We start from the raw sequence: 27,869 nt of genomic DNA on the forward strand, positions 1-27,869 counted from the left end.
AGACTTGGGGTTTCGTGCCGCCTTGAGGAAGATGCCAAGGTGAGCAGGAAGGATGTGGGTCCTCAAAGGGATCTCCATTCATGGAGGTGGCTCCAGGCCACAGGCACTGCTCTTTGACAGAGAGCCCTGAAGGCACAAGCGCAGAGCTGGAGAAAGTCCCCTCTGTCTGGGGTAACAGGAGGTTGGCAGCTGGCCTGGGTGTTGAGGAAGGGCTGGATCTGGTCAGGTGGCCAGAGAGAAGAGAGGGACAGTGCTAAGGGGATGGCCCAAGGCACCCAATTTGTTAGGGGGACAGGAACGCCGGAGTGGGTTGTCCTGAGGTGGCTTCCAGTGACGAATCTACTGCTTATCTGATCTACTGCAGACACCGCCCCTGGCCCCAGCCCACCTGGCAGGGTGAAGGCTCCGCAGCTATGCCACAGGAACACAAGAACCACAGCCAGGCCAGAGCGAGGGCCTCTACTCCACCCTCCTGTGAACTTCTCCTTCCTCAAGCTCCCTCCTGGGGACCCTGTGCACATCCCCAGTCCTCACCAGCATCAGGGTAAACCGGGGTGCTCTCAAAAAGGACGCTGGTTGCTCCATTGCACAGGGGTCCATACACCACATAGCTGTGTCCTGTGATCCAGCCAATGTCGGCCACACAGCCAAAGACGTCACCTGGCCGGTAGTCAAACACAAGCTGCAGAAACAGGAGAGGCCATCAGGAGCCTGTCACCCCACGTTCCCACATGTCACTAACAGTGTTCTGTAAATGCAAATCACAGCTGCTCCCACGGCCACCAAGAGCAGGCAAGGTAAGTGCACTGCTGGGGTTGCACGCAGCTACGGCAGTGACAAGACAGAGCTACGGCCGCACACACCACGCCGACTCTCACAGGCCACAGTGAAAGAAGCCAGACCTCAGGCACGTTCGGCATGAGCCCCAACCAACCAAAGCTGATCTGTATGCTGGAGGTTGTACAAGTGCCAGCCCTGCTGGGGGGCTTTCTGCTGGGGGAGTGTCAGTGCCTCCAGGAATTGGAGACCACCCCACGTCCCGATGCAGGTGCTGGCCATGTGTGTACCCACAGGTAAAAGCTCAACTAGTTGAATGTCTAAAATTAAGGGCACCCTTCTGCATTAGGTTATACCACAATCTTTTCAGATCCCTTAAAAATTGCAAAAAAAAAAAAAAATCAAAAGCCAAAAAGACCAAGAAACCCTTCGAGCATCGTCAGCTTCCGAGAGCCTGAGCAGAGAGACATGTGTGTCTTGCATTCTTGCCACAGGTCCAACCTGAGCCTGACCCGCCTCTGGGTCCAAATGCCCCTTTGCAGGAAACACAGAGGATGGAGGGACAAACTGCTGGGTGCCACAACAACGTGTAAGGAAATGGAAGGGACAGAGGAGGACCAACAGGCTGAAAAAGGCTTAAAAGACATCGCAAAGAAACGTCAGCGGGCAAGAGTAAGCTACAGGATCAGGGGACGCATGCTGGGTGACAAAGCTAGAAGAGGGGAAACACGGGACCGCGACGCCATCAAACTCAGGGTATGGGGAGGGGCTGTGGTCTGACAGGCAGGAAGGGCTTCTGTGACCGAAGTGGGGTTTGCCTTTTAATAATTCATTAAGCCACACATTTGATTTGGGTGGTTTCTGGATTCTACTCTGTATTCTGTTTTTCAACAAAAAGACTTTCTTTTGAATCTTTGAGTGAGTGGCCCAGTTTCTTGCTGCCCCAGATGAACACTGAGACTCTCCAGGCGTCCCCATACAGCACAGTGGTCTTGAGACAGCCAGGGCCCTATGCAGCTGTGACCCAAGGCGGGGGGAGGGAGTCTTTCAAGGAGGACTACGCTTCACTGCACTGAGAATCAGGACGCTGACACCCAAGGCCCCACAGCATTCTGGGACTGAAAGGATTTTTAGTACAACTTGGACCCAAACTGCCAACTCTTCCGTGGGGAGAGATTTCTCTCCCTGCAGTTCTTGGAATGGGAGCACGTGCCGGGGGTCAGCCATGATCCAAAGGGCCCAGGAGGCCCTTTGAACCCTGAACCCAGGGCTCACCTCCAAAATCTGTTCACAACTCAGTCATCCCTTCAGAGCCAACTGTCCTTTTCCCTAAAGAACCAACAGTCCTAATGTCCTCTCCATGTGTGCATGCTTTCATCTACAGAAGGCTAAAACTTTCTATTCCTAATGCTTCAAAAAACAAATCTCTTATTGAAGAGAAATTCAAAAGATACCTATACGCTGACTTCTTTTGTTCACGTAGACTGAGTCCTGGTAACACTTTGAAAACACAAAAAAGAATCTCTCACCACATTTACAGCTTCCCTGAAGTTTATTGTAAACTAGTGGAAACAATCTGATCTGTTCTTGGTATTTGGTCTTAGTAGTTATATTTCCCAAAGTATATTTACTTACATGATGTGTCAATCTTTGCAACACCCCCACCGGGAGCTGAGGAAGGGTGGGGTTTTCCAGAGGAGAACACTGAGGTCAAGAAAGGTTCTGCAGCATACTCAAGGTCACCCAGCAAGCAGAAGAGAACTGTTTTAATATGGATGTGGGTTCAAGTAACACCTTGTCAGCTCAGGCTGGTTCTGTACCACATCCGTCTTTCTGGCTCACTGGCTGCCAGTGGGATCAGCACATTGCCACTCGGAGACCACGTCATGTGCAGTGTGTATGCCTGCTACCTGCCTCCCCGCGCCTGCTGCTCACCACACTCATCTCATGAGCTTCTCCTCCTGTGTGACCAAGCCTGGCCAATCAGCACATTCCACCCCCACCCCCGGCCACAGCGACTGGGTCAGAATGGGGCCCTGGACTGCAACCTGGCCAGTGACTTTGCTGGGACTGGGAGGCTCTCTCCAGCCCCTGGGGAGGAATGTGGTCAGCACAGAGGAAGGGGGCCAAGGCAGGAAAGACACCACCACCCAGGACCAATGTCCAAGCCCTTCTTGGATGAGCCCGGGCTTGCTGGTCACCTGGCCTGTCACTTCCCCTTGCTGCTGGTACCAGCTAGAGCAGAGTTTCACTTGTTGCAATGGTCAGGTCCATAAACACTATCTTGAAACCAAATCCTACCTGGGAAGTGTCAACTATTCCTCAAATGACCAGGGATGCCAATTAAACCACAACCCCCCCAACCCACCCACATTCAAATCAGTCCTGATTTTTAAGTGCATTTAAATAAAAACATGCCATACCATCTGCTTTATAGGCCCTAAAAAGTGGTCCACTGTAATACAATTTCCATATACTGAACTTAGATTTCCTTAGAAAAGTAAATCTTTTTCTAATTTTACTTTTAAAATGTGGACCCAGTATGCAGAGCCCATAATACCTTTAGGGGCATATGAAAATGTTTTACTTTTTAACACCAGAAAAAAATATATATTAAATAGAAGTAGACATTTTAACACGAAAATTATAACATGTCCATCTCTACACCAACTCCGTTGTAAAACATAATTTTTGATGTTTTTTATGGAGGAAGGGGCCCAGGAAGGCCTAAGCACCTGGGCCCCTGAGCATCAGGATGCAGCCATGCCAGGGAGCACGTCAGACCTGGCGAGAGCCCGACTCCTCCAGAGCAAACCGATGGCAAAGATGCAGGTGCAAAGGGGCTAGAGGCCAGCAGCAAGCCTCCGATTACAGACCCGGACTCTCCCAACGAGCACAGAAACCCGGCCCCCACACCCACCCACTCACGGTACCAGTGCCACAACTCACAGCACACCGCTCCTGAACACACCAGGAGAAACATTAGACCCTCACACATATGGGCACTAAATTACAGCAGGAGTTCTAGCCCTAATCCAGCCTCTGCAGGCCCCCTGCCCAGAGCCCTGCCACAGAGGCGTGGCACCTCGCACCCTCAGCCTCCCCCACCAAGGCACATACCCTGTGTGTCAGGGCAGCATATAGCAGGTAGCCCGCCTGGGTGTGGACGAGTCCCTTGGGGGTCCCAGTGCTCCCTGAAGTGTATAGCAAGAAGAGCATGTCCTCACTGCCCATGCTCTCCGGAGCGCACACAGGGTCCTCCTTGGCCATTTCCTGTAAGGGGGAAGACATAAACAGCCCCATCCAGGGCAGTTACCCTCTGCCGCCATTCACCCTTCATGAGAACACTTCTCACCTGGCTGCTACAGGACTTGGAAGATTGGGTTCAGTTCGCCTTCTCTACCCTAGTTCAACTCCAGATGCAGAGAGAACACAAAAGGAAGGATCCAATCATTTCTGTTACATTAAATGTTTCAGTATGTTTATGGTATTTGAGTTCCATCTTCCCAACTACGATATAAGTCCGTCAGACACCACTGGGGAACCCTGAGCACCTCTAGGGGACCCAGGTTGAGAACCACGGTCTAACAAGACTCAGACCCAGTTAACCCAATAATTACCCCTCCTCCTCCAACGTACAAAGCGAGGCAACCGCACCTGCTCAAGGGGGATGTCCCGATGCCCCATGTGGACTTTGTTGTCCGTCCTGTGAGCCACCAGGACGTGCTGGACGGTCGGGCACTGCTTCACAGCTTCATCCACAATCTTCTTCAGCTCCACCACGCGCCCTCCCCGGAGTCCTTGGTTGAAGGTGATGACCACCTTGCACTTGGCTAATGCAGACAAAGAGATTTCTGGTCAGTTTCCTTCCCACTCTGACCCTCACAGCCCAGACTGACAGCCACACAGTCCAAGCCTGAAAGTGTGATAGACAAAGTCCATTTTCGGGTAAAAGAGTCAACAAAACATGGGGCCTCTGCCTGCTTTGCAATCTTTGTGCTCAGTGCAGAAGCACCAGGCCTTTTCCCAGCTCTTAGGGAAGACTTCCACCATTCCCTGCCACCTGCCCTGGGGCTTTCCCAGGTGAGAGACCATCACACCGTCCTCACCCACAGCCACCATGGTGGCAAAGCAACACCAAAATGCAGAGACCAAGAAAGCTGGGCAGCCAGAGACCAAGCCCCAGTGTGTCCTGTGTGGCCCCTGTCCTGTCCAGGGTCAAGAACCTTCACTTCCCAGAAACAGAGGCCACACCTCCCAATGGGTGCCAGGAGCTACAGGCTCCCACCCTTGCCTTTAGCAGAAAACCCTCCAGGTTCCACACCTGCTCTTCAATGACCTGGCTAGCCTCGTCCAGGCCCAGGGCAATTCTGGGAAGACCCAAGCTTCCACAGTTAACCAAGGGTGAGGCCCTGAGCAAGGAACTGAATACCGGCACAAACTGAGCCTCAGAACCATAGGCAAAGGAATGAGCCCCCACATCATGCCCCAACCTGGGATGACCCAGAGGAATCAAGGCTGCGGTGGGCTATTCTATAACTGGCCCCTAAGGAAGAACCCAGAACAAATACCCAGTGCAGTACTGACCAGCAGGGTCCCACACATCCTCAGACCTTTTATCACGCTACACCAAGGACTTCTACCAAAGCCACAGGCAGAAGTGCTAAGGGATTGCCCCAACCCCAGCAGCCCTCCAACAATGACTCAAGGGTTGGAGTATAAATACCCCAACTCCCTCATCCCCCATAGGCCTATCCCCATGTGGTTCTATCACCTCCCTGGGCTCCCTGGGGGACTGAGCTCCAGGCATCCACTGTGGAAGCTGGTCTAGTGGATTCCTCTTCCCAGGCCTACTCCCCACCACCCTACAGCACTTCCCAGGACCACCTCCCAAATGAACTGGCTACCCCTGAACTCTCATCTCAGGGTCTACTTCTGTGGGAGCCCTGACAGAGGCACCCATCTCCTTCAGTTTTTCAGTCTAAAAAGTGCCTTCTAGCAACACACCCATTCTTTCTTCACCCCAAGAGCCCTACAGATGACATGACCTCGAGAGCCACCTAAGAATTCTTTCAGCCCTTGGCTGGGTCACCCAAGGGTCAGAGAGGTACTCTAGAGGGCTGAGGCACCCAGGGGAGTGTCATCCAGCTCTGCACGCCAGGGGACCCCAGCTGCACACTCTCTGTTCCTCAGCCTTGGCCATCAGTCACCCTGGGGAAACAAAATCAGCCGGGTGAAGTCGGTCAGAGACCACCCTGGCCTACCTTCCGGGTGCTGGGATTGGTCCAGGTAAACTCCCTGTGGGGCAGGAAGGGAGATGATCCAGCAGGTAGAAAGAGCTCTGCCTTAAGGGGATGAGAGACAAAGAAAGCTCAGGACCCCCAGGAGAAAGCAGTGGCCCCAGTCCATCCTGGGTGTTAGAATTGTGTCCTGTGGATTATAGCCCCTCCACAGCCTCCCATGGCACATGACTTGCTCCTGGCTCTCATTTGTCTGAGGTCTCCCACCCAAGCAGTCCTCTAGGGCAGGAACCTGCATGCACATGCGCCATTCCTAGGAGGTGCTTGGGAAGCAGGTCTCACTCTGTGGTTCCCCCCGAAGCTGGGTGACGGGTACAGGGTGTGTGCACAGCATCAGGGCACAGGCCAGATCAGCATGACACTTTATCTGGGAAGCTGTCATTTTTACCTCCCTGGTTTTTGAGCAGGTGTTAGCATCTGTCTTCATTTTTTATTGCTCCCATAGCCAATTACCACAAATTCAGTGGTTCAGAAAACCCATATTTTAGTTCACAGTTCTCTAGTCCAGGTGAGTCCTGAAGTCTCATGCCCAAAATCAAGGTGTGAGGCAGCAGAGCTCTTATCTGGATGCTCTGGAGGAGAGTCTGCTTCTGGGCTATTCAGGTGTTGGCAGAACTCAGTTCCATATAACTTCAGGACTGAGATCCCCATATCCCCATTTTCCTTGCTGTCAGCCAAGCGTTGTTCTTGTCAGCCTTTAGAGCCACCTATGTCCCCTGGCTTGTGACCTCCTTTATCATTAAAGCCAGCAAAGGCAGATCAAGTCCTTCTCATGCTCTGACCTATTAATTCTGCCACATGTCTTCTGCCTCTAGCCAGATAAAGTTCTCTGCTTTCCAGGGCTTACTGATTAGATTGGGCCCACCTAGATAATCTCCCCATTTTAGTGCTCATCCCATTTGCCCAGCCCTTTTGATGTGCAAAGTAACATATTCCCAGGTTTTCAGGGATTAGGATATAGACATCTGTGGGGGCCATTATTTGCTCCCCCTATAGCCTCTCAGAATCATTCTCCTGCCCTCCACCCTCCCCACCATACTACCCATTCTCTCTACTCCTCACACAGCCTAAAGCAAGAGGGAAGATAAAGGGAAGAGGCGTGGTCAGAGCCTGGAGGCTGGGCCAGGGGACAGAGACTCTAGAATAGGAACACTGGGGTGGCTCAGTCGTTAAGCGTCTGCCTTCGGCTCAGGTCATGATCCCAGCATTCTGGGATCGGCCCGCATTGGGCTCCCTGCTCAATGGGAAGCCTGCTTCTCCCTCTCCCACTCCCTCTGCTTGTGTTCCCTCTCTCTGTGTCAAATAAATAAATAAATAAATCTTAAAACGGAAACTCTAGAATAGAACATATTGACTGAGGTGGCCGCCTAGCTTATGATGAGACCCTGGTGGCCATGTTCACGTTCCCATCCTCCCCCTCCCAGTGATGGATTAAAGAGAGTTGCAAATTCTTTCACCTGGTCTCATACTACTTCTCAAGGAGAAATAGGGTCCCCCCCCCTTAAATTTGGAATGGCCAAACTGGTTGGACCAATGGAATACGGTAAAAATGATGCCATGTGTATTCTGGACCTGGCCTTTAGGGCAACTGGCACTTTCTACTTCCATCCTCTTGGAACCATGAGCCACCATGTAACAAGTCTGACTGCCTGAGGTTGCCTGAGCTGGTCATGCAAAGAGGCCACATGAAAGAGATGCTTCACAGCCCCCAACTGTGCAAGCCAACCCAGCCTGCATCCCAGATATCATGGAGCAGAGAAAAGACATTCCCACTAAGCCCATCTGATACCTGTCCCCACAGAATCATGAAATATAATAATAAAATTTGTTTTAAGCACTAAATTTCAGAGTAGTTTGCTATACAGCAATAAATAACCAAAACATCCCCCTCATTGACCCAAGAGGATGCAAACACCTATCCCAACAGAGTCCTGCCCATGGAAACTGATGCCAGGGGAGCTGGACGTGGAGGCCATAGGTGTTGGGTAAGAACCTCTTAATGGCAAAGTTCTAGAGAAAATTTTAGCAGTTTCCTCTGCTGAGGGCCTCAGAGCTGACCTGGACCCTGCCCTTCCATGGCCTTGTTATTTAGGATTCCTGAAGTTCTGGGACCTGCTCCAGCACCCAGCTACTAAATCTCCAGGGCCCACTGCTTTTGCTTGTTTTAAAGAATCTTAACAGAAACACTTGGCAACCATGACCACATCATCAAGAGAGGAAAGGAGCAGCCTAATGTAATGGTTTTGGTTTTTTTAAAGATTTTATTTATTTATTTGAGAGAGACAGACAGAGATAATGACAGAGCTAGCAAGAGAGAGCAGGAGCGGGGAGGAGAGGGAGAAGCAGGCTCCCTGCCGAGCAGGGAGCCTGACACAGGGCTTGATCCCAGGACCCTGAGATCATGACCTGAGCCGAAGGCAGACATTTAGCTGACTAAGCCACCAAGGTGCCCCAGCCTAGTATAATGCTAAAAGCATGAACTCTGGTGGCAGAATGTCTGGGTTCAGATCCTCGCTCTGTCACTAACCAGCAATGTGACCTTAGGCAAGTCATTTAACCTCTCTGTACCTCAGTCTCCTTATCTTCAAAAACAGTAGCCTCCCAACAAAGAAAAGCCCAGGACAAGATGGTATCACTGGTGAATTCTACCAAACATTTAAAGACAAGTTAACATCAATCTTCCTCAAACTCTGCCCAAACACTATAGAGGAGACATTTTCTAACTAATTCTATGTGGCCAGCATTACCCTGACACCAGAGCCAGACAAATACATCACAGGAAAAATAACAAAACTACAGACCAATGCCCTTTATGAATACTGATGCGAAAATCTTCAACAAAATGCTAACAAACTATATCCAGCAGCACATTAACAGGATTACAGACCATGATCAAGTGGGATTTAATCCTGGAATGCAAGAGTAATTTGACACATGAAAATCAAGGACAGATGTACAGATCATTGGAACAGAATACAGAACTCAGAAATAAGCCCTCCCATATATGGCAAATTAGTTTTCACAAAGTGCCAAGGCCATTCAATGAGGGGGGGGGGGAGTCTCTTCAACAAATGGTGCTGGTACCACTGGATAACCACTGGCAAAAGAAGGAAGTGGAACCTCACACCATATACAAAAATTAACTCAAAATGGATCAAAGACCTAAATGTAAAAGCTAAGACTATAAAACTCTTGGAAGAAAACATAAAGGCAAATCTTCATGACACTGAATTCTTAAATAATACACCCAAACTACAAGCAACAGAAGAAAAAAATGGATGACCCTGACTTCATCACATTAAGAACTTTTGTGCATCAAAGGACACTATTGAGAGGGTGAAAAGACAACCCACAGAATGGGAGAAAATAATTGCAAATAATAAATCTGATAAAGGTCTAGCATCCAGAACATAGCGATAACTCTTACAACTCGACCAACAAAAAGACCAACAACCAATTAAAAAATGGACAAAGGGCTTATGTAGACATTTCTCCAGAGAAGACATACAAATGGAGAAGCACATGAAAAGATGCTTAATGATGTTAGTCATTAGATAGGTAAATCAAACCCACAATGAAATATTACTTCATACCCACCAGGATGGCTATAATTAAAAAAGGGGAGGGGGAATAACAAACGTTGATGAGGATTCAAAGAAACTAGACCCCTCATCCGTTGCTGGTGGGAATGTAAAACAGAGCAGCAACTTTGGAAAGAGTTTGCAGTTCCTCCTCTAAGGTAAATATGGATTTATCACGCGTGCCAGCAATTCCATGCCTAGGTATATGCATGAAAAATTGGAAGCAGGTGTTCTCGCGAACGTTCACAGCAACTCTATTCAAAATAGCCAAGAAGTGTTAACTAGTCAAATGTCCATCAGCAGATGAATGGATAAACAAAACATGGTATACCCGCACAGTAAAATTTTATTTCTAAAAAATGAAATGAAGCAATGATACATGCTACAACATGGATGAACCTTGAAAACATTGTGAGTGGTCAAAGAAGTCATATACAAAAGGCCACACATATCGTATGAATTCATTTTTATGATATCCAGAATAGGCAAATCATTGACACAGAAAGCCTATCAGTGGTTGTCAGAAGCTGGGTGGAGGGGGAAATGGGGAGTGCCTGCTTAATGGGTATGAGATGTCCATTTGGGGTGATGAAAAGTCTGGAACAGACAGTGATGACGGTTGCACAACATTGTGAATGTGCTTAATGCCACTGAACTGTACAGTCTAAGATGGTTGTAAATAGTAATAAAAAATGAGGGAAGGGACAAATAGTGAGAGTATTATTGCCTATTATATTTATGAAGACTAGCTTAATTAAAGGAGATGACTTTTGCAAAGTGCTTAAAACAGTGCCTGGCACATAGGTGCCGTTTAGAGAGAGAAGGAGAAATGAGTGACAGCACCAACCCTTTAAAGTGGAGAGAGTAACACAGAGGCAGTGGAAAGGCTTCTCAGCCCCTCCTAAAAAGGGGGTCAGCCAGGGTCTGAGAACTCTGCCCTTTAGCTCTGTTCACTACGCAAAGGCAAGTCTTCAGTGAGACACAAAGAACTCCCAGTGGCCCCCATAAGCATCCTTCTTGGTGAGGCAGCTCAGCAGACTCTCTAGGATCTCACTGAGCAGGGGTCAGACCTCTATTCAGACACTCAGCCCTCCCACAAAAAGGAGGGAGACAATATTGTTCTGGACACTGTTCAGGAGACTCTGACCTGCCTTCAGACAGAAATCCTTAAACATGCACCACAAGCCTCCACACCTGACTCCAGGCCTCCAGAAATGGTCTGCCCCATCCTTCCTCATGATGGAAGGCTTCTAGCTGTTGACCTGTGAGACATTCCCCAGCCTCATCTCACCCTACACATTTCTTACCTTCACCACAGCCATGCCAGTGCCCCCAAAGTCCTCCCATGTGCTGTGCTCCTCCCACCAAGCAGTGGGACCTACGCCGTTCCCTCCACCTGGAATCTTCCTTTACTTCTTCACCTGGTTAATCCAATGCCATCAGATCTCAGCTCACAGAACAAATAAATGCTCATTCAGCCGTGTCCCTGTCCCTGGTGGTATCTGTCACTTCTCTGTGGGATTTTTATTAATGTCTGTCTCCACTCTAAGTCCCTGATGGGCAGGCCCCAAGAAACAAAGGCCAGAGGCCTCCAGGTTTCTCCCTCCGTCCATATGCTCACCATCATTGATCCTCCCAGCCAAAGACTCCGCACTGAAGCCAGCAAAGACAACGGTGTGGACGGCTCCAATCCTGGCACAGGCCAGCATTGCAGCCACAGCCAGTGGGGAAACAGGCAGGTAGATGGCCACACGGTCCCCTCGACGGATGCCATGTCTCTTCAGCGTGTTGGCCAGGCGGCAGGTGGTCTCCAGCAGTTCCCTGAAGTACAAGGAAGAGAAGGCCATCAGAGAAGGGGGAGGGCCAAAACACAGAGTAATTTGGGGTGGCATAATTCTGCAAACAGCAAGTACCATACCCCCTGCCAAGGCCCAGAAGATAGCAGGTACTCAAGTGCTTGCTGCACGGCAAGTTCTTTTCCAGAAAATAATGTTTTCAACTTGGTAGGCTGGTACTGACATAGATTCATGGCCACGTTACTGTGGTAAACCGGCTGTCCTTGTGTCCATTTACAGCAGGGCTTCTCAGCACAGGCGTCCAAAGCCTAAATCGTCATTTCCCTGAGACTTCTGGAAATGTCCGGCCTCACAGTAATCTCCTAAGACCTTTATTGGGGGAAGGAAGGCCCAGTTTTCTGAATCAACCCAGCTCAGCCGCCCCAAGCAAGGCTTCAGCCGGGAGGCCCCTGCTCACGCAACAGATTCCCAACTGCGTAGCCACAGCGAGTCGGAGGGAAGGCTGGCCCCGTGACAACCACCCACCCCGCAGAGGCAGGGAAGGCGGATAATGAGAGCGCCCCCTTTTTCTGCGTGCAAGGCACTGAATGGGCGTGGCGCATAAAAGATGTTAAGGGCAGCCAGATACCTACCCCCTCCACGTGACCCTCCCTCGCTCCTGGACTAATCACGAGGTTCCGCCTGCCAATCAAAATGCAGCATCTCCCTGGAGAAGCGGACTGGCTTAAGGATTGGCACGTGACTTAATCCAGCCCAATCAGAGTCAAAGACAGTCAACTCCGGAAACCCGGAGTACGCCTGGTAGGCGCCCACTTGTCTGGAGTGGAGCGGGAAGTGGTGAAAAGCAACCTGGGGACCTCGACGCTTGGTTCCGTGTTGTTCCAGCACCTGGTCCCGCTGACCGTGGACTATGCAAATAGGCAATCATTTTACCATTTTTGCAGTGATTTTATTTTAATTTGTTATTTAATCATGGAACTAACACGGAAAGACAGAATAAGGAACAGCCAACCAACCAAACCACACCTGAGCTCTGCATCTCTCCAAGAGGTCTGAGTGGGGCAGCGCCAACTTCTGCAGGCCCTGGCAGCCAAAGAGACCAGACCTCTGAGCTCTGCGAGGCCCCTTACAAGCGTGTGCCTGCTTCCCCTCTCTTCTAAAGGGCCTCAAGGAAAGGTCTCTAAGAAAGGCCAAGCTCAGTAGCCCCCTAGGAACACAGGTGGAATGAAAATGAACACTCCCCGTTTCAGGCAGAGAATTCAAGGGGGCTTTTGTTTCTCCCAAAGCCATTCTGCAACGAGACCTGATGAGGACCAGATCATAATTCCAGCCTGCACTTCCTCGCGACGAGGGATTCCTGCCCAGGCTGGCTCCAGCATGCCTCTTCAGGATTTCATCTCCTCCTTAAAGCTTTCAGGAGGACAAAGACATCATTCAGTGGTGCCCCACCTACCCCTTGCCTAAGTTTATGATGAAAGAAAGAGCACTTCCCGATAGTCCCCAACACTAAACTCCCCAGAATCCAGAGCCTGGAAACATTCATACTAATCCAGGGAAGGAGGCTGGGACAGCCTGTGATAGTATTGAAGAGGCAGCTATAGTCAATGATGCAGGAAAGTAACTCAAGTCCAGTGGAGGCACCATTTTCATAGCTAAGGTTTTAAGCCTCTGAGCAGTGCTCCGGGAGATGGAAGCTTGAATGTGTGTTACACATCAGTGGTGATGAAATTCAGTCCTTATTCTGTAGACCAAAGGCAGCAGTCAGAAGTCGAGGAACAGATGTGAATTGTCTGGACAGAGCAGCCTGTGTTAATTTTCTGTAGTAGCTGCATTAAACATGGCTGCTTACCTTCCTCAACTGCCATGCAAACATCTGAGAAACAGCAGGTGCCATGCACTTTGTGTACCTGTCACAAATGTTACCGAGAAGCATCACCTACCCAGGACCCTGCCAAACATTCAGTAGGTACTGTCTTTCCCATCAGATCTCTTTGTCATCATTTTCTAAAATTCTAAAAATCTAAATTCTAGAAATCATTCCTAAAATCACATAACTGACTGGTGAATTCCTAAGATGTTAAAAATTCCATCCAGACACTGTGGGGATGAGAGGGAAAGTATCCTGCAGGATCACAGCTCGGACTAGAGAGATGAAGGCACATGCATGAAAGTGTGAAGGGTATTTATCACCTCAGCTTGGTGCTACAGTCTCTGAGGGCAGCAGGGAGAACTTTCTGGACAGGTCGACTATGGTGAGGAGGAGCAAGGGAGCAGCGGCAGGAGTCGCCCCCCTGAATGAAACATGAGACTATGGACTATGAGAAACAAACTGAGGGCCACAGAGGGGAGGAGGGTGGGGGAATGGGATAGGCCGGTGATGGGTAGTAAGGAGGGCACATATTGCATGGTGCACTGGGTGTTATACACAACTAATGAATCATCGAGCCTTACATCGGAAACCGGGGATGTACTGTATGGTGACTAACATAATATAATAAAAAATGATTATAAAAAAAAAAAAAGGAGTCGCCCCCCTATTTTATAACAGTGGAGCTATGGCCCTGGAGGAGGGTCTGGAAACCGAGCCGAGGCAGCCCATGGGTTCCCTGGAGGATTGAGAGGCGGGCATCAGCACGTGCTGCACCTGGGGTTGCGTCCAGTGGGTCCCGGACTCCTGGTGCTACATCCAGAGGATCTGTTTCTGATAAAGCATTTGTTCTGTGTAAATCTCTAAGCACACTCCCCTTCCTATCCACTCTGCCAAAGCCATAAACCTCAAAATCAAAGGGCTTCTTGAAGGTCAGATGGTGCAGTCTCCCTTGGGGTCCAGAAATCTTGTTGCCACACTCTTGTCCACAGTGGTCCAGGCTCTGCTTAAGCATCATACTGCTGGAAGTTACCGCTTCACAGGGCTGTGTCTTGCATTGTCATTTTAGCAGAGAAACAGTCTTATCTTGGACCAAGTTCTGTAGCTGTATAAATTCCACACATTGGTCCCAACTCAGCTCTTTAAAGCTGAAAAAATCTAATTCAATGACAGCCCTTCAAATTTCTCAATACCCCCCATACCCCAGGAAGCCTTTCTTCTCCCAGTTCTGTAGTCCAGCCATCTAGGACCCCACTTACTCTCTATAGATACATCTCCAGGTTACCAAATGGACACCCACATTCTCATGGTGTCTGTCTAGAGCGGAATATGGGTACCCAGACCCTTGATCTCAACTCTACATTTAATAACGTAAATTAAGAACACGTTGATTTCCTCCACACTTTTGCCATTGGAAAATATGGTCAGTGGCCTTCAAATCGTTGAAAAATAAACGTTGAGTGAGCCTATCATTCCACATATTCAAAACCTGTTCAAAAGTATGTTCTTAGATATTTGTGACTTCTCAAAGACTCTCACAAACTGAAATGCTACTATTTCTGTATCAAAAAGATAATGCAGCCACTTAGAGGAGCTTTGGTGCTTTGGGCTGTCACTGCAGGAAATACTGGCTTCCTTCTGCCCACAGGGTCTTCCCAAGGGACGGCAGCTTGCAGCTTTCTGAAAAATGATCTCATTGCAGTGAGTTAGAGTTATGTTTTCAAGTGCAAAGAGAAAAGTAACATTTGTTACTCCAGTCATGAACAAGATATCTAGGTTTGTCTGCACTGTGGACTCCTCAGGGACAAACCTTCGATATGAACATACGCAAATACTGTGCACAAATAGATAAATCTGGCATGGTGTTAATGGTGCTTAACACCAGTAAAATGCTGACTGGCCTTGGGGAAGGAAGAAGAATTTCTACAGCCAACTATTAAGCATCAGCGGGGAATAGCGTTTACCCAATGCTATAGACACAATCTGACCTCGAGTATTTGCAACCAACATGACACTTGCCGAAGTTTCAGCCGGTATAAAGGCCCCTGGCCCAGCTCAGTCCAAAACAGGACACAGCTGGAAACAGAGTTCAAAAGAAAGAGAGGAATAAATACCCTGGTATTTATTTATATTCTAATTAAAACTGTTTTCTTCATGGTTATTGTTTGAAAGTATCTTTACCTCCTAGCCATTTCCCAATGACAGCCCAGTGAAGTAACATAAGTCATGTGTGTGCGTGCACGTGTGTGTGTGTGTGTGTGTGTGTGTGGTATTTAAGAAGTAAACAAATTGGGAATGCATGATTCCTCACTTCTACAATGACTCTGCCTCTTGGTGTTCATTAAATAAATACTTACCACCTTCATTGTCCATCTACCCCACTAAGTACAAGCTCTACTTGGGCGGGGATTTGGGGGTTATTGCCTTCTTCCTAGGGCCTACAGCGGAGCCTAGTTCATAGTAGGCTTGGTAAATATTTGTTGAATGAACGGGAACAGCAGGTAAGTGAGCAATGACAAGAACTCTGGCAGGCGCAGGACTCCTCGGGCCTGTGCTCTCAGCATGAGCGCCTGTCTACTCTGCAGACACCTTCCATCTCCCTGCGCCAAGAGAGAGCGAGGTTGGCCAGCACATCAGCATCACAAGGGCAGGAAACTGTCCTACCCCTTTGACAGCAAATGAGAAGGACCGCTCCCTCTGATAAAGTGCCCACAGTTACTTTTCTCTTGGGTTTCTTTTCCTTCCTTCTTTTTTTTTTATATTATGTTAGTCACCATACAGTACATCCCTAGTTTTCTATGTAAAGTTCCATGATTCATTACTTGTGTATAACACCCAGTGCACCATGCAATATGGCTTTCTTCTGCCCATAAGGGAAATAAGCCCAGGTGATCATGTTGATATTGTGAACATAAGGCCTGGGCAGACACAAAGCATTTCAGAGTCCCTGCTCTCCTCCAAGCCTGGGTGAGGACAGAAAAGATGGGTTGACTCCAGGATCTAGATGCAGAACTTGAAGGGGCACTCAGCTTGCTCCTCTGCAGTTCCGTATTTTCTTCAGCAAGCCACTTCTGGAAGTGGGGTGGTGAGAGAAGAAAAGGAAGCAGAGCAAAGCAGGAGGGCCCCTTGCTCACATGGGGCTTGCATGGCAGGGTATGTCGATGCCTCATGAATTGTGTCTCAGAACCAGGCCTAGGGACAAACTCCTTCCCTCCGGACAGACTCCTCTGCCCCTGACATTACTGTCACCACCAAATCTGATTTAATGGCAATAAAATTTGCTCACTCTTCTACCCATTACCACTGGGAATAGAGGTCCAGGAAATCCAGCTGAATGGGTTCATAAATCAAGTGTGAAATTCCTTATACGTCATTATTTGACTTCATGACCATGACCTTTAGCAAAGAGAAGCTGCAAAGGAATATAAAGCAGTAGCCACACTTAGAGATGAAAAATTCCCGAAGCTGCTATTTCCCAAGGAAGGCCCCAGACACACGGTTTTCAAGAAACAATAGCTGAACTGCCACTGGTGACACTAAGTCAACCAGAGAAAATGTGGTCACTACAGCTGCATGTTTTCCACCTTTTTCACAGAAGATAAGTGTATTTTCAGGTGCCTTGGTGGCTCAGTTGGTTAAGTATCTGACTCTTGATTTTGGCTCAGGTCGTGACCTCAGAGTTGTGAGATCGAGCCCCATATCAGTGTCTGTGCTCAGCAGGGAATCTGCTTGAGGATTCTCTCTCTCCCTCTGGCTCTCCCCCGCCATCTATGTATCTATCTATCCAAAAAAATAAAAATAAATGAAAGGAAGATAAGTGTATTTTCCTCGAGTCTATGCTATAGTTTATGGAAAGTATTGGACCTGGAAAGTTTATCTCAGGAGAATGTCTCACTGGAAGCCAAACTACATCTGATCAGAGATAGGTTCCCACCCCAGTTCTCTGCATACCTGGGGCCTTGACGGTCCTGTCTACAGCATCCCAATAACAGGGCCCATTACCAAGGTGTTTGTGAGACTGCTGGGGTCTGATGTGTGTGTTCTCAAGTTCCTATGTAGAAATCCTAACCCCAAAGATGATGGTTTAGGGGCTGGGGCATTTGGGAGGTGATTAGGTCATGAGAGTGGCACCCTCAGGGTGGGGTCAGTGCTGTTATAGGAGAGATCTCACAGAGCTCCCTCGCCCTTCCCACCGTGTGAGGACAGAGCAAGAGGGCAGTGGTTATACCCCAGGAAGAGGGTCCTCAGCAGAATGTGACCATGCTGCTGCCTTGATCTTGGACTTCTTGGACTGTGAAAATTAAGTTTCTGTTGTTTATAAGACACCCAAGATATGGTGTTTTGTTACAACAGCCCCAACAGAGGAAGACAAGGACCAAATATGAAGTCCTCCACACACGTGAAGGCATCCTCTAAACAGTAGCTACAATTATGGTGGAAAAAGGAAATCACCATCAATCAGTGGTTCCTCAAGTGTCTCTTCACAGGTGGGAGAAGGAAAATGCCAGTTTGCTTTGGTGTAAGTCACTGTGCCATTGGCTCAGGGTGAATGAGACTCAAGTGTATTCAAATGCCTTGTATGAAGCCCTCACCTGCATAGCCCACCTGCTGCATGCTCCCATAGCAGGTGCTGACGGGAAGTCCTCACCTTGAGGGGTCAGCAGATCTGAGAAGGATGCGTTGTGGACAGCAGGAGTTGCCACCAGCCTGCAGGTTGCAGGCACTCAGCCCCTGGCCATTGGTTCCGAGAGGCTGGGGGTGCCATGCTCTGAGCGCCCCATCTGTCTGTCACCCACCATGTCTCTACCATATCCACCAGCCACCCCACCTTCTCCAGCCACACTTGCCACCCACTGTGAGTACAGGGAACCTCCTCTCCCTGGCCAGCCATGACCACCTTTTGGTTCCTTCCCCAACCCCCACATGCTGGCATCCAGAATGCTCCCCTCCTGCCTACCCATCCCCCATTCACATTTCCTTCCCATGGAATAGCAGTAACAGCTATTCAGCAAATGTCCTGTGTCCAGGACTGCTCTGACTGCACACACACATTTACCCCTCACGACAGCTCGTGGTGTGAGCTGCCACTACCCTACCTCCATTTCTCAGATAAGAAAGCTAAAGCAAACAGAACTTAACTGACTTCCTGAAAGGGTCAGGGTGGGATTCAAACCCAGGCCTGGCTCTGAGGTCCTGCTCTTAAGCAGTTCCCCCAAACCCCTCAACATCAGGACAGCTGGTTTTCCACGGCAAAGCTTCCCAAATTTCATGATTTCTGCCATCCACCAACTCTGTTGTTATTTATGTAACATTTGGGGCAGGGTAGTTTCTTTTTTAATGTACATTCATTTTTAAGAATAAACTAAAAGCTCCGAACTTGAGGCTGATCTGTTCAAAAGGAAAATTAGCAAGAGAAGTGTTCAAAGCTGGCTCACTGTAGTTACATGGAGTCTTTCTTGTAATCAGGATGGAAGAGAACAGGAGAGAGGAGGGGTGGGGTGGCTTTTTCTTTCATGAGTCCATGTCTGGCTACTCATTCAGGACCACCTGTCCAAGGATACGCCTCACTAGGCACATTCAGGTCGAAGCACTCACCCAAAGTCTTTCTCTCCTGCTCTGACAAAACCCTACATGCAGTTGGCCTCTAGACAAATGCCTGTGGAAGGGAAGTAACGGTCAGACTTGAAAAAAGTTCTGTCCTAATTAATGCCTGATTTCCCCTCAGACCTCAGCACTTGGCCTCCAGCCCGTCTTTTCTCCAGAAAAGAAGTCCTTCCTTTCCAGACCCAGAGCCCAGCGCCCAGCACTGAGGGAGCCAGATGCCAGGCTGGCAGCCTGGACAAGAGTGTGCTGGTGGACTCCAGCCCCGAAAACAGCTGGTGCCCTGGCAGGACACTCAACCACTGGCCGGCCAGGCTTGTTTACTTCCCAGGGAAAACCACAGAATTGATGTCTCCCCCTTGGTGGAATCTGGAACAGGATGTAGATTTTAACTTTCTAAACACATTCCCTTTACCCTGGTTAAAAAAAAAAAAAAGCCACTAGAAGTTTTTCAAGTCCCACTCCATGTTGACCTGTCCACGTGTGGCCTGGTGGGTCTTCGCATGGTGCCCCACACAAGTCCACTGGGCAGCAGGGGCAACAACAGGACACAGGGCGGCCAGCTTCAGACCAGACATGAGTTGGGGGTTGCTCTATTTCCAGGCTTCACTGTGAATCCACAGAACATTCCAAATTAGCACGCAGAGGAAAGGAAGCAAGGAGACATAGCCACACCAGTGGGAATCTGGAGGCTACAAGAATTTGGCACAACCGCCTCGGGTCCAAATTGATTTCCTGGCCTCTGTTAGCAGCTTGGAGAAACTGCTAAAAAGAACAGGGGGCCCATGAAATGCACTATTGTGCTGCCAAACGTTTCACAACCAATTTTCCCAGGGGGATAAAAGCCCTGATTTATAGCATTTGCCAGTTACTGTGATATGAATATTGCCCCTGTGGAGGATTTCCAGCTACCAACATGACTCACTGCCCAACTGAGCAAGAGACTGAGAGGAGCAGCCCCTGTGACAGCAGAACCAATGTCAGGAGCCCTCAGCACCCCCACTGCCTGTGACCCCCACTGAGGCTGTCCTTAAAGGTTACTTACTTTAGTTGTTTCCTTCCTAAAAACAATAATTGTCATTTATTTATTTAACTCATTTTGCTTAATAATCATGCATTTAATAAATACTTGCTAATTGAAATTTAAATTGTTCATTTGGAAGGAAGGAAAGAGCAAAAGGCACACCCTTTCATTTCACTCAAGCTCTCCTTCCTTTTCCAGGCCATAGGACCCCCACCCTGGGCTTAGGGCACTGCGTTCTGTGTGAGTTCAAGAAATTGGGATTCCTGTCCCCACCCCATCCCCCCACTCCCGCCGTGCACATACACTCCATGCCAGCCCTATCCCTGGGGCTGCCACAGGTAGCTGTGCAGCTTAGCCCTGCTTGAAGGCACCTGCCCCAGGCCACTGCAGTACATATGAGGCCTCGCACCCCTTCTAAGGGGCGCCCTTTTGCAGTTCCACAAAAGTTCCCCCATTTGCACCAGCTGATAACATGCCAAAGACCTCCTCATGTAGAACCTTAGACTGGAAAACTGTCCCACAATTTAGTCATAAGGTCCAGAAAACTAGCGGGTTTATTATGTGAGGATAGGAGACGACCCTTTTGGAAAATGGCCCGGCCTGCAATGAATCCACGTCTAGACAGGCCTACCTTGGAGGAAGGACTAAGTGAACGACAGGGGAAAGATCAGAGCCTGTTAGTTAGAGCAGACCTTGAACAGCTGTGTGCACACAGGAGTGACTCCGAGGGTTTGGTCACCAGGAGGAAGGACCACCAGGCCCCACCTGAGTGGCCTGGGGTCTGGGCAGTTACAGGCCTGGTCCTCATACCGGGACAGTCAACCACCCAAGAATCGAGCAGAATCTGGGTCCGCACGGCACTGGAGGAGATAATGCTAAGTGAAATAAGTCAAGCAGAGAAAGACAACTATCATATGATTTCTCTCATCTATGGAACATAAGAACTAGGAAGATCGGTAGGGGAAGAAAGGGATAAAGAAGGGGGGGGTAATCAGAAGGGGGAATGAAACATGAGAGACTATGGACTATGAGAAACAAACTGAGGGCCTCAGAGGGGAGGGGGGTGGGGGAATGGGATAGACTGGTGATGGGTAGTAAGGAGGGCACGTATTGCATGGTGCACTGTGTGTTATACGCAACTAATGAATCATCGAGCATTACATCGGAAACCAGGGATGTACTGTATAGTGACTAACATAATAAAAAATCATTAAAAAAAAAAAAAGAATCTGGGTCCGCAAACCCATCCTGGACAGACTGGTCGGCATCTGTTCCAGCGTCCTCAGCAGCACAGGCCGCCTTAGACACCTCGCACCTGGGCTTGTGTGCGTGACTCCGCTGCACGTGGGGAGCAGCTGCAAGGTGGGTGGTGCTTTGCAGCAGCTCCGGAGGAACTGCAGCTCTCCTGGAGAGGGTCCACCTGCTGCAAAGATGTCGGGAGAAAGCTGAGCAGCTGAGCCAGCAGAACGCTGGTTTCCTGGCCCAGGACCAGAGGCTCAGGGGCGTGTTGTGAGAACTCAGCAGTGCCTGTGGGGTCTCTATTCTGATTGTGCCAGAGTGGGTGCTGGCAGTCTGCCAAAGGCTTTGTAAGCACTCTGTGTAAGGTCCCTTTCTGCTTCAAAGAGTGGCACTGACTTCCCTTTCCTACAGCTGAGTCCTGACACACACGTTGCCTCTGACGGGGCAGGCAGCTATATTAGGAGAGCTGTGCTTTCAAGTAAAGCTCCCAGACGGCCTGAGGAAATCCTGACTCAGCACAGCTCAGTTACTGTCAGAAGCCTCCCCAGGGGACTCGGTCACACCCTGAGCTGGCAATCACTGCTTTAGATGCTACCAGAGTGACACCTCACTGATGTGTGGAGACCACATGGAATTCAAATTCCATGTCCTTGCTGCTTCATTAACTCAGTCAAGCAGAACCAGCAGGGAGAATGGGGATGTGCTGGTCCAAATGAGTCACCTTACCTATCAATGGCTCAAAAACCTCATGCCAGGCTTTCAGAGGAAGTTTATCTGGATCTGGGATAGGAAATTGCCAAGTGGGGAGGGCCAGCACGAAGAATGACGGATGAGGGAGTGCCAGGCCAGGCAGCCCCTGTCTGAGAAGTTGCCAGCACCCTTCTGTCAGCCCTTCCTCTGGCACCCACGGCGTCCCCGACCCTGGCCTCAATGGTGCTCCAAGGCCCAGAGAGCCCATTGAGCACTCTGCTTCCTGCTCCTCACTGTCCCATGGTCACAGCAGGACTCCACAGCCCTTGGCCCCGCCTTCTTCTGCAGCTGACCCTTGTCCCTCTTCAAGGCCACCTACAGCCTGCTGGCACTGACAAGCCTCCTCCTCCCCAGCTGATGTTAGCACTTAATGTGCGTCTGCTTAAGCAGGAAGTGGGGGCAGACAACAGGAGCACAGGGTCCTGGTCAGTAAAGGGCTATTGTCTGCACACAGCAGACTTTACCCTCTGCACACACTAGGAACCACCAGGCGTCTGGCCTGTCACCAAGTTAGTGCTGCCGAGCAGCAGGAGTCCCGTTTACACTGTCACCTCCTCCCTCTTGGGATGGGGAAGGAAGACTCAGGTTCCTCAGTACACTGGCTAGAGCCACACAAAGCTGAACTAAAACCCCATTTCTGACTTTCCCAGCTGGGTAAGCTTGAGGACCCCAGAAGCTCGCTGGGCATCAGGTCCTGGGCTTTAAAACCAAGTATGACCATGAATGTGAGCTCTGAGCATCAGTGTCAGCTCCCGCCCCGTCAGCCAGGGGCTGCCCCCAGACAGCAGGGTCAGGTATGACTTCTGGAGGACAGAGGGCTGGGACACCCCATTCCCAGCCTGGTATGCACGATGGTCACCAGGAACCTTCCCAGGAGTTGTTGCTGGTGCCCTTTGTGCCAGGAAGGCAGTGGACAGAGGGGTCCAGCCTGGCCGGCATCAGAGACTGGATGAAGGCTGAACACAGGAAGGGGCCGCCCAGGGCACATCCACATGCCACCCACCCATTTGGCCCTCTTCTGAGCCCTGCCGCAGACTGGGTGACCAGATGCCAGCACTGCACGGGCCGCCGTGCTGGGGACTGCCATGCTCTGTGGCACACAGGCCTGACAGCCAGGAGGGCTGTGCATCCTCACCCTCCCCAGGGACCTGGCCTGCCGGGGGCCCACTCCCTCCTAGCTGTGCATAGATTTTCAACTCTGCATCAGACAGCATGTCTAACCTCATAGTGACACTTCCCTTCTGTGTCCACCTAGCATGGGAGGAGGAAATGGGCATTGTGGGGAAAGGGGGCAGGAATGAAGATGCAGCCCCCCCACCTCAGCCCGGGACTGATGTGCACTTCTGGACAGGTGAGGAGGTTCCAAACTGCCCTCTGTGGCCACATTGCTGCTCTGATGGGAACCAACATGGCGCTGGGCCTCAGGACACCATAGCGCCACCCACAGTGAAGCTATGAGTCAGGCTTACCCCACTGTCTTGAGACTCCAGAAGCAGAAAGGAAAAAAAAAAAAAACAGGAACAACACCTAGTCCTAGAAGACTCCTCTCCAAGCTGTGGCAGGAAAGCTTGTCCCCACTCCTCAGAAGCATGCGTTGAGCCCCTTCCCGGCCCCACCCTTTAGGCACCTGCTCCCCTCCCCCACCCCAGGGCCTGCACTGTGCCCTCACCAGGCTGTGCCCCTCCACCTTCCACAACCCAGCCATCCTCCAATAGCCCCTGCATACAGAAGAGGGCTCACAAAAACTGGGACCCAGCTCCAAGGGAGGTGTTCGCTTACATGGGCTCTGCCACTGTTTGCCCCCCGAAAATTCTCAGAAGGGTTCCCATCAAGGAGGTTTCCCTGGCCATAGACACTCTCAGAGTGGATCATTCCCGCTGCAGTCCCAAGATTTGGCCATTCTAAAATATAAAATTCCAAGAGACTTAGCTGACCCAAAAGAAGGACAAGAACAGGAAGGGATCGTGTATAGAAAGATTCAAAACACTTCCCAGTTTCAACATCTAGAGCCAAAGTCTTAAGCAAAGGTACGTGCACAATCCAAGTGACCCAGGGTTTCCACCCGTTCCTGGCAGTCAGCACGCAGATTCCCGACCAAGTTTTGCAATCACAGTTACTCAGAGGTCAGCAGGGGAAAGAGTGTACCCAAGGCAGTTCCCTCCTCTTAGTCAGGGAAGCCAGGACACTGCACATGTGCCCAGGGCCTCTGGCTTCTCCTCCCCCCACCCAGGGGAACCCAGGGAGCAAACTGACTTTGCCCTGCGTGACTCTTGCCATGGGAAACCTCACGGATCAAGGGGCTGTTTTACTCCAGAGCGCCCCGCCCATCAACCTTATTAAGCCCGTTAAGGATTCTTCCCTTCAATTGCTCTGTTTATTTTAATAAAGGAGTTTGCTCATTAAACTAATTGATTTGGGGCTGAGGAGAAGAGCAAGGAACAAGGGTCAGGCCCACGAGAAGGGGGAGGGGCTGCTTTTTAGCTGACAAGAGATTGTTCTCCAGAGGGGAAGTCCCTGCTCTGAAAACACCACCCCACCTCCTCCCAGCCCCAGCAGCCGCAGAGCCACCCCATGCCCTTCTCTCATCAAATCCAAAATCCTTGTCTTCCCAGACCCTGTTGTGGGCTTTCACCCCCCAGGTGCTGCTCCACACTTGGCCATCTGGCAGACAAGCAGCATGTTTCCATTTTGCAGATGAGGAAACAGAGGGTCAGAACGGTGGAATGACTTGCTCAAGGTCACGCACAGCCAGAAGACAGAGCAGGCATGGACCACAGGCCTCCGCCTCCACCCTCCCCGGTCCCCTCCCCCTACAGCGCACTCACTTACCATTGCTTCTCTGTCTTCATCATCACACACCCCCCTTCCTGTGCCTCTCAAAAGCCAACCCTTCTCAGAACTTACCCAGAGCCTTCTCCAACCGGGTGTCCATGTTGAGACTTCCCACTTCCTACTGCTGGCACCCTGGACGTTCCTTTCTGTGACACTCAAGGCCAAGGTAACAAAGAACCTCTGCGGGAAGTGCCTCTAGGCCGTAGATCTGCCCCAGCTCCATTTGTGTTGGTCAAACTGCCCCAAAGGGGCACCCCAAAGGGCAAGACCCCACCTTGTATTCTCTGTGGGCCCCCCCCATGAGGTCCAGCCGTGCAGTCTCAGTAACACCCAGTGGCTGGCCCCAGCATGCCCAGAAAGAAAGCCGGCCCCTCTATGCCCACCCAGGGCTTCTGAGGCAGGCAGGGTAGAAGGAGGCCTGACATCCCCTCTGCTCCTCTGGACAGGAGTTCCTCACTGTGCACACCCCCTGCCAGAAAGAAAATGTAACAGCAGATGATCTCTCCTCTGCCCAGAGCCCCGTGGCTAGCACGGGGCCCACCTGCACTGCAGAGTGCACTCCTGCAGGTTCCTGGCCCGTCCAGCAGGGAGCTCCTTGGAACCGGTGCCCACTGATGTCACAGAGGGAAGGAACCCGGGGGGGGGGGGGGACAGGCAAGGACATGGGGCTTCCCCAGGGTTCCCAAAGCCAATCCTGCCAGGCCTCCCCCGCCCAAGGGAGGTAAGGTTTCAAATATGTGTCAATATTCAGAATCGTGGAGTCCACCCACAGGCAACCCAGGGCACATCTCCCAGAACAGGTGGCAGGGCCCTCACTGCCCCCCGAGAGAACGTTTCCAGGACGGATCCCAAACACAAAGAGCAAGCTGGAGAAACGTGCCTTGAAATTGAGCTCACTTAAAATGTATGTGTGTGAGTGCACAATCACGTGTGCACCCGTGTGTGTGTGCATGTGTGCACGTGTGTCTGCCCAGACTTGGGGTGACGAGTGGAGATTCTGGTGAGCAGGATGGAGGTGTCACCAGGGTCGCTAGGCAGGAGTTGTTGGTCCCCATTACAAGCTCTACCATGATTCTCCAGGAATGTGACTCCTCAAAAAACTTCAGCAGCCCCAGGAGGGAGAGGCGATCTACTCCTGTCCCCTCCTTATCAACCTCCTTGACAACTTATTTGGGAAAAAATCAGAACAGTGTTTGTTTGTGTTTGGGGAGGGTAGGGATAGTGACTGAGAAGGGGCACAAGGACCCTCCGGACAGTGGTCGTTATTCCGTATCTCGATAAGGATATGAGTTACACAGGTGTACACGCTGATCAAAACTCAGCAAATGTAAACTTGTGCATTTCACTGCATATAAATTTCACATCAAAAGAGAGAAAATAAACACACAATGAACTCTAGTTAATGCTGTGCTGCCGAAATGCATCCAAAACAAGATGGACTGACTCACGGAGGGATGGGTACATAAATCACATGGGAAATCACACAAATCACATTGTAAAACATTAAGGGTAGAATCTGGGTGCTAAGTACACAGCAGGTGCACTGCTTGAAATTTTTGAAATTATGAAATGTTTTAGAATAAAGCGTTGGAAATAACAAGAACAATAATAATTCCTATCTGACCAGGCTGTGGTATTTAAATAAAATAACTCAGGTATGATGCTTACAACAGTCCCGGAACCCAGAAAGTACCGGATAACAGTAGCTACCGCTGTGATCATCACTACTTTTATTTAGTAGTGCTAATTTCGCCTCCAACACATTCCATCACGTCCCGTGCCTACAGGTAGGATCACTCCGGTCATGACCATCACCCATTCTACAGATGGCAGACTACAGGGCTTCACAAGATGACCATGCCAGCCTCACCACGGCAGACTGCAGGTCCCCCGTGTCTAGAGCAAAGGCCATAGTGCTTGTCCCAGGAGTGGGGCCTGCACTTGCCGACCTATCACCTTCTATTTTTTTTTAATTTATTTATTTGAGAGAGAGAGGGAGGGAGGCAGAAAGAGCACACAAGCAGGGGGTGCGCCAGAGGGAGAGGGAGAAGCAGACTCTCTGATGAGCAGGGAGCCCGACACAGGGCTCAATCCCAGGACCCTGGGTCATGACCTGAGCCAAAGGCAGATGCCTAACTCATTGAGCACCCAGGTGCCCTGGACTTGCCCCCTTCTGTGCCTGAGGTCACAGTGGGGGAAGAGGGCGGAGTGGCCACCCCCAACATCCAAACGGACACCATGGGTGTGGTTCCCAGCATGCCAGGCTCTGAAAACCACAGCCCCATAGAGTTTCTTGCAAGGGCTCAGGCTCCAAGTCTAAAAACTGGTCTTCAGGCTGACAAAGGCACCTTGGCTGCCACCACATGAGACACTGGGCAGGAAAGCACTTTATTTTAGTGGCAGTTTATATGCTGGCAGGACGTCCAGCACCAATGTCTAGGTGGCTTTCCTCTCAGCAGGGAGAAATCTCATGTCAAAACCTAAAATGACCAGGAGAATAATTAACCCAGGTCCGTCAAAAACTAGTTGCCATTACAAACAACCCGTACACACGCTTCTCTTCTTCCTCGAACAGCAACTAGAGGCAGCCATCTGGCACTCGGCCCAGCTAAGGTTTGTAAAACCATTCCAGGCTAAGTCTGCTTCTGTTTAAAGAGAGAATGATGAGCATGTCTCTTGCCTGGGGCTGCTTTGGTACAATGGAACTAAAGCTGTTCTGAGGTTCGACACACTGCTGCATTCCTGACCATACCCCGTGGCTCAGATGAAACCACACATCTCCGCAGGCCACTTCGAGCCCAGCCCTCAGACCTCCCAAGGCTACTGACCCCTGACTCAGTGTGCACAGGAGGGATGGCCAGCCAAGGAGCTGTTCCTGGGGCCCAGGCACATCTGAGGCAGTGACAGAAGGAAAATGGTCCATCACCAGACCAGCTTATCTCCAGCATCCGGGCGGTAAGCCCGTCTACCCCCACCCACAGAGTCTTAATGTTTTACTAAAGAATTAAACATAAATCAAGTTGGGCTGGTAATAGTAACGAACGGTGAAGCCGGTTTGTTTGTTAGAGTGGTGCTCCCCAAACTCAAGTGCGCACAGGGGCC

The 27,869-nt window shown here is 50.3% G+C and overlaps 1 protein-coding gene across 1 annotated transcript in view; it reads right to left on the reverse strand.

The window, feature by feature from the left end:
• ACSS1 (acyl-CoA synthetase short chain family member 1) overlaps positions 1-27,869 on the reverse strand; it is a 65,353-nt gene that overhangs the window by 23,811 nt on the left and 13,673 nt on the right. Inside the window, exons 3-6 of the mRNA XM_045770931.2 lie at positions 11,280-11,479; positions 4,435-4,610; positions 3,898-4,050; positions 535-682 (exon numbers count right to left, since the gene is read on the reverse strand). Coding sequence (XP_045626887.2) covers positions 535-682; positions 3,898-4,050; positions 4,435-4,610; positions 11,280-11,479 — 677 coding nt within the window. The remainder of the gene's footprint in view (positions 1-534; positions 683-3,897; positions 4,051-4,434; positions 4,611-11,279; positions 11,480-27,869) is intronic.

Source organism: Ursus americanus, chromosome 22 (assembly GCF_024610735.1).
Source record: "Ursus americanus isolate L20-20 chromosome 22, mUrsAme1.1.p, whole genome shotgun sequence".
Classification (NCBI taxonomy): Eukaryota; Metazoa; Chordata; class Mammalia; order Carnivora; family Ursidae; genus Ursus; species Ursus americanus.